At 43.5% G+C, this 10,564-nt stretch overlaps 1 protein-coding gene across 1 annotated transcript in view; it reads left to right on the top strand.

Annotated features, from left to right (window-relative positions):
- Nucleotides 1–5,915: 5,915 nt before the first annotated feature.
- The window catches only part of XBP1 (X-box binding protein 1), a 7,398-nt gene continuing 2,749 nt past the window's right edge, over nucleotides 5,916–10,564 (top strand). The window contains exons 1-3 of the mRNA XM_031057460.1: nucleotides 5,916–5,923; nucleotides 6,117–6,652; nucleotides 8,254–8,265. Coding sequence (XP_030913320.1) covers nucleotides 5,916–5,923; nucleotides 6,117–6,652; nucleotides 8,254–8,265 — 556 coding nt within the window. The remainder of the gene's footprint in view (nucleotides 5,924–6,116; nucleotides 6,653–8,253; nucleotides 8,266–10,564) is intronic.

The raw sequence follows: 10,564 nt of genomic DNA, 5'->3' as shown, positions 1-10,564 counted from the left end.
GGGCGGAGCAGTGCTCTGGCAACGCGGGTACCACAGGCACCCATCCTCCGCAGACACCGCTGCGCTGCCCGCCGGATGTGCCAACTATCTGCAGGTGGCACCCGGCGGGCTCCTCGTGTGTGTCTGGGCTCATCGGAGCCCTGATCCCAGCCTCCTGAATCTGAGTTAAGCGAGGCTGGGTTACCTGGGCTCTTTCGCTGGGCTGTAAACATGAGTCTACAAAACCTCCATCAATGATGAGGGGAAAATGTATTAGTAATGATTTTTGTTGCTGTCTCGCACAAGAACTGGATGTCAGCCAATTACACATTTTTCCATTGAAAGTATGTACGGCTAAGTAATGGAACTCATTAATACATGGTGTTACACAGCCTAAAAATAGCACTCAGTGACAAGGAGGATTGAGACAAACTGATCCAAGATCCCTTGTTGGCTATGAAACACAATATTTGGAAACAGAGCCCAGCCCTAACTCACTGGCAGAAGAAATAATACCTTAGTCCACAAATGGCCAGCTCTTTTCCTAAGTATACTTTTTGTTACAGGTAAAGACAAAGTAGTGTCTTCCTTAGCATGACACAGTGAGCAATGTTAGCTTAACACATGGAAGATTTCTTCAGTGGCAAAGGGTCAAGAAGGACCATAACTCTGGGCTCCTACAGTAAACCACAAAACACCCACTTAAGACTACAGTGCAGGGGATCAAAGGGCACAAAACTATTGCATGTTTAGAAAGGGAGCTGGAAGGGACACCGCTGTGGTGCACTATGCAAATTTAGATGTGGTCAACAGGTGCTAATTTTTGACTACAGGTATGTTTCAGTACAATTTCAGAAATGCATGGCATCTAGTGTACTAAATAGAAGCATTTTAATCCCTTAGTGCAAACTACCCCTACTTGATTTTCCTTCCCCCAAATGGCTGATGCTTGTCCAACATATGGTCTGCTACATCACAATCAACCTAGGAACAGCTTAAACTGTCTGGAAGCTACCAACAGAAAAAGATGTGAATGGGGCTCTATACAGCAAGTGGACAGATCCTATGCCTAAAATAAAAGTTGCTGAAGATCTGATCCATTCCACTTGGACTACAGACACAACAAAATTGCCTTGGAGCAGCCTCACAGTGAAATACTGAGGAGTGACATGAGGCAATAGGTCTCAGGTCACCAAGTTCCCTCGACTTGGGCAGAAATCCAAGCAGGAAGTTACAGGAAGAGAATGGGCTGTCTATCATTAAAGCATCAAATATTTCTAATTGGCATCCTGCCCAGTTGGCAGTATAGAGTTCACAATTCAGTTATGCCATAATACTTCAGATATGTTTTCTTTTTTTCCCCCTGAATGAAAAACTGAGGCCCAGGGTCTGAATACAAAGGTCTCAAGCATTTTATAACTACAGCTGAGGACAGAGAGAGCTGTGAGTTGAGCAAAACTAAATTATGTGCAATGCCAAATGGTCTGAGAAACCATTCTCTAGGCACTCAGTCTCTTCTTACAAGTAACAAGTGACAGAACCAGAGGAAAAAAACTCAGGTTTCATCAGGGGAGGCTTAGATTGGATATTAGGGAACATTTCTGCATGGGAAGGGTTGTCAAGCATTGGATCAGGGAGCCATGGATAGAGCTGGAGTCACCATCCCCCTAGGGGATGTTAAAGATGCATGGATATGGCACTTGGGGACATGGTTTAGTGGCTTAGCAGTGCTGGAGAAATGGTTGGACTCAATTGTCTTACAGATCTTTTCCAACATAAACAATTCTATAATTCTATCTCAGAAGCAGGCAATCAACACTAGAGGATGCTTTTGACACTGAACTTCCTACATCTCATTTCCCTTGCAAAGAAATGGATATTTTAGAACCCTCCTCCCTCTGCTCGTGAGAGAAAACAAAGTTAGTGAAGTAGCCACATAATACATGCACTATATATACACTATATATATACAATCACAAAATAAATGTGATGAACATTACAGAAAAAGCCCAAAACTATTTCCTCAGAGCAGACCAGCTGTCCATAGGAAGGATAAAAAGCCTGGTTAACTCATTCACCAGTCCAGGTGTTTTCAGGAACTGATAACTCAGACTATTGCCCATTCCCTATATGTTGCTCTGCAGAGCTTATTTCCTAAGTAAATGATACTGGTGTACCTCTTAATAAGCAATAGGAACAAGTGCTATCCTTTCCCCAGTAAATTCAAGGACATGTACACGCCTGCCCTTTTTCTCTGAGACAGAATTGCACAGCAGAGAGTTTTCGGGCTGACTTGGAGCTTCGCTCGACACACCCGGGCGCTTGCGGAGCTCCGAGGGCCGCGGGGAGGGGCCGGGCCGGGCCGGGGCGGGTGCAGCGCGGCGGGCCACCAGCAGGTGGCGCCCGAGAGCCGCCGGGGCCGCGGGACGTGCCCGGGGCGTCAGCGGAGCCCCAGCGGGGCTGTAGGGTCCGGCAGCAGCACAAGGGTTAAAATATCTCCTCCAATCTTCTTCATCTAGCATCTTCATCTAGCATCTGCAGGCAAACCTCACCATTGAACTTTGGACCTGAAAGCCCATCGTAATGGACAACGTTTTGACTATAGATGCTTCACTAATGGAGCAAATCAGTGAGGATATCATAGACGAACCATCATAGAGTTGTCGCTCTCTGAACACCAGCTGCTACCTCTGGGGAGTCAGCAAATCAGAAGTGTAGGAGGCAGGAGATGGATGATTTATGGAAGAGATGGTTTCGTCATTATCAGCAATTATTCTGAATTAAAGTAACAAACCATTGTAGCCTGTCAGCTTAATTAAAGAACAAAAAGAAAAGTCAGTGGATAGTTATACTGAGAAAAAAATGTCGTGCAAAGTGGCTTTGCCTCTTGCTATTTAAGGTTTGGAAACACAAGTCAAGTAAATCAGCATCGAAGCAATGCAAAACAACCAACTGACTAGCCACAGCAACTTTGTTTATAACAATTTGTCCTGAACAAAATTCGTAGTTAATGTTTGAATAGTTAAGGTTTCCAATGTTTTAAACAACATGTAGTCTTTCAAATCTGTAAGAACATGGTGACTGGGGAATCCTTCTCCGTACATGTAATTGTCTACTTTTACTAGTACTTTTACTACTAGGGAAAAAATAATAATGAATCAAGTCTGTAAAACTGAATTATGTAGATTGTACTGAAAATACCCGTATTTAGATAAGTTCAGTCCTTTCTTTTTGCAAACTATTCCCCAATACACAGTACAAGCTCAAATAAGAGTTGCAGGACCATACATCCATGATTGATGCTTTCCTTCAGAGTCCTCACCAGGCAGGCACAGCAGATCCTGTTACCAAAAGCAGAAAAAACAATTCTAAGAAACAAACTTAGGAAATTATTTCTATATGTTTTTGGTCATCTAAAATCTCTGCAAGGGGTGGCAGGAACAGAATGGATTTGGGAGAAAATTGGAGCTATATTTTCCAAGATTCTCAGTATTCATTCTGCAAGAAAGACCCTCAAATGCATCCATAGCAATGTCTTTCTCTGTGCTGCTGTGTTCCTGAGACTGCTCTGTATCACATCTACTCACTTTCAGTTACAGTTGCACTAATCTCAGACCACTGTTAATTTCATGTGTTCATTAGGTCAATGCTTAGCAGTTTCCTCATTCATCATATCAAAGAAGCCACCAATGAAATTAAATATAAATAACACACCCTGCATATTTCACATATTTATATACAATCTAGATATCGACACTTCTGTATTTAATTCAACATTGTTATTAGTGTTTCTGGAGTAAATATAGGGTACGAGTTGCTGTTCATGAAGCACTACTTCAAGCAGTTATATAAAATGAACAATATTTAAACATTGCAGAATAAATTTGAACCACTTGGTTAAAGTGTATGACATATCAGCTGCTAATACTAATTGCAATATGAAGAACTCCATGCTAAAGCCAAAAAATAGATTTCACTGCTTCTGAGTACCGAAAGCAAAAAACACTCTTCAAATGTAACTGGCTAAAATGAAGGAATTCCTACATTAACAATGGATTGATTCATGTGACCGTGAGTTAAAAAAACTATGAGTTAAAAAACTATTTACTCTATTTCATGTTAGGTCATCTATTATATTAAAGACTTATCTAAGTTAAAAGATCTGACTGGCACTTTTAATTAATCACCTTAAAACACTCATTTTCCATATTCAACTACTAGCATAGGATCTGTTTAATTAGTAGATTAAGGGCTTTAGCTGTCCCTGCCTGTTTACATAAGAGTTATCATTAAAGGCAGTGCTAACAGAGCAAATCAGTGAGGATACCAGAGACAAACCATGATAGACCTGTCCCTCTCTGAACACCAGCTGCTACCCTGTGCCCTCTGGGGAGTCAGCAAATCAAAAATGTAGGAGGCAGGAGATGGATAATTCTGACAATATCCCCCCCCATTTTGGGTCCTGAACTTATGGTGAAACAGAACTGATTAATAACTTGACATTTCCTGATAATTTCCTCTCTTCATACAGGGTCACATGACAGCTGGAGACAGGGTTCTGCATACAAAAGGGCACCCAGATGGAAGAATATAAGGAAATAAATTCAAAATTACAAAACAAGAAAGCTTCCAGGACTCTCAGGGGCTCTGGACTTCTAAAATAATTTCAAAGTCTAGGGAAGTTCTAAGAAATAAGAAAAGGTTTTCCCTTTTAAATGCTGGCAGTACTCCAAAGAAGAGCTGGCTTCTGCCAACAGGAAGCAGCCATCAAGTTTTCCTAAGCATGGTTGTTTACCTCCCTGGGTATTTTCCAAGAAGAAGTTCCAGTTCTGAACCAGGATGTGCAAACAAAAAGACTTACTGGAACAGGAGCTTTTAGGTATGTGAGATTTCAAGTTAAATGTTTTCCTCAGAGAGCTTGCTCAACATGTGAGACACTGGCACAAAACCCAGAACAGCATTGTTGGTTCCCTGGGACAGCACAGCAGCAAGTTCAGTCTCTCCTCTACTGCCCAAGCACATTCTGCAGAACCACCCCAAAAATGCAATTGCTGCATCATCTCCAGTCAGCGTAGGACCTTTGCCTTTTTTCTTTTGCTTGTGACTACCACCTCTAATGTGTCATTGTGCATCAGTGTACACAAGTGAGCACAACGCCTCTCTGTGCACAGCTCCTGTGGCACCCCCCAGAACCTCCAAATCCTGTGTACTCTGCACAACTCTCTGGTTCACATTTCCCTGCCAGCAGGAGGAGAAAACCCTGCAGGGGAACACTGTGCTTGGGACCAAGCTAGAAAGAGAAAAGCCAAAGAGATGAAGTAGGACTACACATGGGAATAGGTACCACAAACAGATAAACCACAGCAAAGCACCAGAGGTGCCAACAACTGGACCTTTTAAAGGGAAAGGGAATCCTTGCAATGGAAGCAGAATCAAGAGAACAATAAAAGAATGGTGTGGGAAGCAGATGGGCCAAGCTGGTTGGAAGCAGAGGCCAGAACAACTAAGCAAAGCAATAACAACTACAACCTCCTCTTGACCTGTGGGATTCCTGCAGGGATCAGGGCTGCCCACCAAACAGATCACCTGACCACTGCCCATTTTCCTGGCTGAGTGACCAATGCTGTTTGATTCCCAGCTGGACTCTCTCAGGGACTGGCAGATGGCATAAACCTTCCCAAGGGCATCCAGGGGCTATGTATAAAGATCTGTTTACATGACTAATGTTTGCAGAGTTTTCCCAGGAACTTTTCATTCTTCCAGAACGGGGCACAGGGTTGCCAGCCTTTCTGTTTACTGTGGTGTGGATATCTTGTCGTTTAAATTCCCAAACCATTCCCAGTGGTTTGTTCCAAGCTCTGAATGTGCAAGAGAAATTTCCTTCTCTGTCTGACAGAAAGAAGCAAATCAAGAGATCTTTATCTTAAAATACTGCCATGTCCTTGTAAGCAGACAGATTTTCCCTTTATATCAGCAATCCTTGGCAGTGTGAGGGGGATTAGGAAGTGTCTCTACACTGGGACCTCTGCTGTTTAATAAGCACGTCAGTTTTCTGGAAAAATTAGTAAATTGGCAAAAAAATGCCACTGCTACAAAATGATATAAATTTGTTAATTTTTGGTCTTGCCTGAGACCAGTGAAGTCGCGCTTTACGGCACCTTTTACGACAGTCGCGCTTTACAGCAGTCTTACGACAGTCGCGCTATACGGCACCTTTTACGACAGTCGCGCTTTATGGCAGTCTTACGACAGTCGCGCTATACGGCACCTTTTTACGACAGTCGTGTTTTGCGACAGTTGCGCTTTACGGAAGCTTTACGACAGTCGCGCTTTACGGCCGGTTGTGCGACAGTCGCGCTTTACGGCACCTTTTACAACAGTCACGCTTTACAACACCTTTTATGGCAGTCGCGCTTTACGGTGCCTTTTACGACAGTCGCGCTTTGCGGCACCTTTTACGACAGCGTGCTTTACGGCCGATTTTATGACAGTCGCGCTTTACGACAGCTTTTACGACAGTTGCGCTTTATGGCCGATTTTACGACAGTCGCGCTTTACGAGGTGGCCTCCTCTCAGTTCTCTCCCCATGAGAAGGAGTGTCCAAACTGGGAATCAGCAAACACTTTCCCCTCAGCCCCTCCCTTCTCAGTGCCTATGGCTGCTGAGAACTCCTGTAGCACTGAAGGGAGATCCTCTTTTCCTGAAAAAAGCATTCTAAAAGGCCTAATTTCAAGTCAACTTGCAGAATATTTTTGTTCCAAAAACACTGATAGTGTAGACTGAGTTAACTTAGATTTCTTTTGTGAATCAGAAGCAAGATTTCATTGACTGTGGTGATGGGAGAACCAACTCGATTGCATGGGGAAGTAGATAATCCTACAACAGAGGCATGTGAGACATCTCTGTCACAAGATATGGGCTACGTGAGCCAGCTGGTGCTGCCTGGGTCTGCAGTCTCCGTCGTGGTTCAGAGGAGGAGGATATGCACAGCTTTGTCCACAAGGGCCAGAGCCGGGGTGTCCTATCCTCACAGGGGCTTCTGGGTAGGGACCCCCGGTGTTTCTCTGCTTTTCCCTGCTCCCTGGCTCCGGGTCACCATTCCAGACGACTTCTGTAGTCAGGGCGAGGGGCACCAAGGTCTCCCAACATCTCTGAAGGTCCAGCACTCTGTTCCTCACATCCAGGAATCACTGTAATTTCTTAATTTTACAATTGGCTCGTTGTTTTTGGGGTTTTTATAAGTTCAGCACTTCCCAGAGTACACTTTGGTTCTGAAATCTACATATTGTAATGTCCTTTTCCCCCACTGTCTGGGGAGAGGTACACTTTTGCCTTAGGCAGGACTTTACCAATACAAAAGGAGCTATCAACTTGCCCTGGCTAGGGTCAAAGAGAACGATTAACTCTAACAACTCGTAATTAACATAACAAGTAACACTGCTGCAGTAACTCCAGGTCTAAAGATTTTGTAACTTTGGGGTTTTTTCTCTATAGAAATAGAATTTAACCAAATTCTGTTCATAAGAATTGGGACACTGCTATGGGGAAAATACAGACAGAAATCCAGCAAGAAGGCCTGAAGGAATTAGAAGAGGTGTTACAGGAGTCACTTCAGGTACAGGCGTGATGTGATCTCTCCCTCACCACAAATCAGCTAGGTCAGAGGACTGGACCATAAAGAGACCAAAGTCAGACTCTCCAGCCCATGCCTTTGGCCCACAACCAAGATCTAAGATGGAACTCAAGCAGACCTACCTCACTCTTCCTTGAAATTCTGGGTGGTTGGAAGTACCAGCAACGTGTGGGTGGAACATCAGGACATGAGGACAAGGAACTGGAATGCAAGGTACACATATGTTAGGAAAGTCATGATTTGAAGTTGAACTGTGTCTTTTCCATGCTTTTCTGGTGGTAACCTGGGAACAATCACAGAAGCCAATGAAGCAGAATCCCAATAACTTATTAAGTATAAATGGAGAAGGGATGAAAGCTGAGTGAAAATCACCTTTCTGAAGGGCTTGCTTGTGCCAGTGTTAAGAGAAGGGAAAGCCAATGTCACTTTGGACAGCATGCAGGCAGGGTGGCAGCTCCTTGCAGCAGCCAGAGGATACAGATTCTGCATATTCCCTGAGACTGAGAGCACTAAAACTTTGAAAAGCGCACTCCTGAATCCAAATGTGTAATAACAAAATTTAAGAATAAGTGGAATTTGTTTACAGGTTTTGAACAACCTTGTTTTAGGCTGCTAAACAGGTTCTCTTCTCATTTAATCAGCTATTGATACAGGTATGGGAACACTCCAGCTGGTGTCAAGAACTTGGGGGCCTGGGCCACCATCCAAGTATTTTCAGACACACTTTTGGCAAGCAAGCTCTTTCTCAGATTATCTTTTCTCTACGCCCCCCTCCTCCATTTTACTTTCCTCCCCTATTCCCCCTTTTTTCATGTGTAGATAACATTGAACACACATTTCTTTCTCTGTATCTGAGATTACACAAGGGTAAAGCCTCTCCACCTTCGTTAAACACAATTATTTCCTCTGGTGGGTTGGCCACCTGGAACATAAAACATAAAGCTGTTTTAGCAGGAACTAATGTGGTTTCTGGCAGGACAACCAACAGAATCCTCATTGGCACATCCTTGGTGGTAGTGCTGATCCCCCCAGCGGGGTGAAGGCAGGGTGAGAAGCATTCCTGAGTCACGTGGATCACAGGATTAAATCCAATGACTGAAAAAAAGAAAAATACAAAGACAGGAATGTATAAACAGTGAAGGGGGGGGGAAAAAAGTGGAAATCAGAATTAAACTTGAAGCCTTTTTGTTAAAACTCTCTGAAAGGGTGTCACAGTGTAAGACCAGCTTTATGGACCTTTTCTTAGGCACTCTCTTACCCAGTGACTCAACCATATATTTAATAAAACACTTTATATATCCTAATGGTAGTATGATAATATTTATCTAAATATATTCTCAGCAACTGCCCCAGAGCTCATCTTAGTACTACTAAAACTATTCAACAGGACTAGAATGCAGGGTGTCATGCCCTTCTTTTGCTAGCTACTACTGCCAACACTAATGGATGCTGTTATTATATTCAGTAACAATGGACAACACCAGTGCCAAGGGCAGCTTCCACTTTTTTTGGTTACACATCACTGTGAAGTAGCTCAGGCACCACTACTAGCACATACGTACCTGCACTTCTGTGGTTTATTCATGATCACAAATGTTTGCGGCAAAAGGAAACATGCTTTTCATGGGCTCTGGTTCCACATAAAATTAAATAGGAAAATTAAATCACCTGCAGACAGAAGGTCAGGATTTTTCTTCAGTCATAATTCCAAGACATATGGATATCTTTATGATAAATCATATGATGATAAATCAGATCTCCCCAGTATAGCTGTAAATATTACAAATCAGCAATGTAAGGCAGCCCTGTTCACTCCACTTTTCTTGCAAATAAGGGCAACTTGAAATGGATGTCTGAAATCTGAAGCAGTTATTAATACTGAATCTGCATTTTGGTAGGAAAAAGTAACACTTCAAAGTGGGAATTAGAATTACAGAAGAAACATGAGTCCAAATCCAGAAGAGGCACACAAAAGAGAAGCAGTATCTCCAATGGCCAGTGTCTCAGGGGCTTAGCAGAACCCGAACAAACAATTTTTTGCACTCCAATTAAAAGGCTTATTGAAAAATTGCCATGTTTTTCACAAAGGTGTCAAAGTAGAAAGATGAACTTTCAGCCTTAGCTCAATGTCATGCTGCAGTGTGCAAGAAAAGAACAAACACAAGCTTACAAATGCAGTTTGTTCTCTGTATCATGAAAGCCTGGCAGAACTCCAATGCTGGAGTAATGCCAAACCAGCACACCAGTGCCTTTGATCTTCCAAAGCTCATGTTTTCCTTTAGTGTTTAACATCTCCACTAATTTAAAATCAATGTACAAATGGCTTTCAGAAATAATTGTGAGCAGCCAAAGTCTCGACATTTCATAACTATTCAGGTCGTTGGCAACTGCCACAAGTGGAAACTTGGAAAGCTTCAGGGGCTGAGCTGCCGGAGGTTCAAACACCCTCGATGCCCTGCAACCTGTGTGTTGCTGCCCGTAGGTTGCTGAACATCCGCATTCCCATGGGCAGAGCATTTCCAGGCTTTCTACCTGCAAACCTTTTGTCTGAACCCCAGATCTATCAGATCTGACACCAGCCCGTCAGGGCAGGGTGATTTTCTCCCTCAGACACCTCATAAGTGCTCACTCACTCCCACACAGCTCTGCTGCTCCTCAGGGTGCGACTCCCCTGAGGGATTTCTGCATAGGCTCCTGCAGTTCCACTCATCAATCACTAATCCCGCTGCCTTTTTAGTCTTTTTAGACTAAAAAGTTAATTCTTATGGCATCTGCTACAGCTCCATTCGTGGCACTTGTGTTCTCCATGATTATGCTTGTGACTACTTGTGAGAGATCGGCTTCGGGAAGGAGACCAGAGAGAGATTTCAGCTGGATGGCCACGCCAGGCCCGGTTCACTGCCTCCTCAAGGAACTGCTCAAGTTCCGCCATCGCGGGCACGGCCCGGATCC

This window comes from Geospiza fortis, unplaced genomic scaffold (assembly GCF_000277835.1).
Source record: "Geospiza fortis unplaced genomic scaffold, GeoFor_1.0 scaffold408, whole genome shotgun sequence".
In the NCBI taxonomy this organism is placed as follows: Eukaryota; Metazoa; Chordata; class Aves; order Passeriformes; family Thraupidae; genus Geospiza; species Geospiza fortis.
Note: the sequence above shows the minus strand (reverse complement) of the source record. Positions and strands in the feature narration are given on the sequence as shown.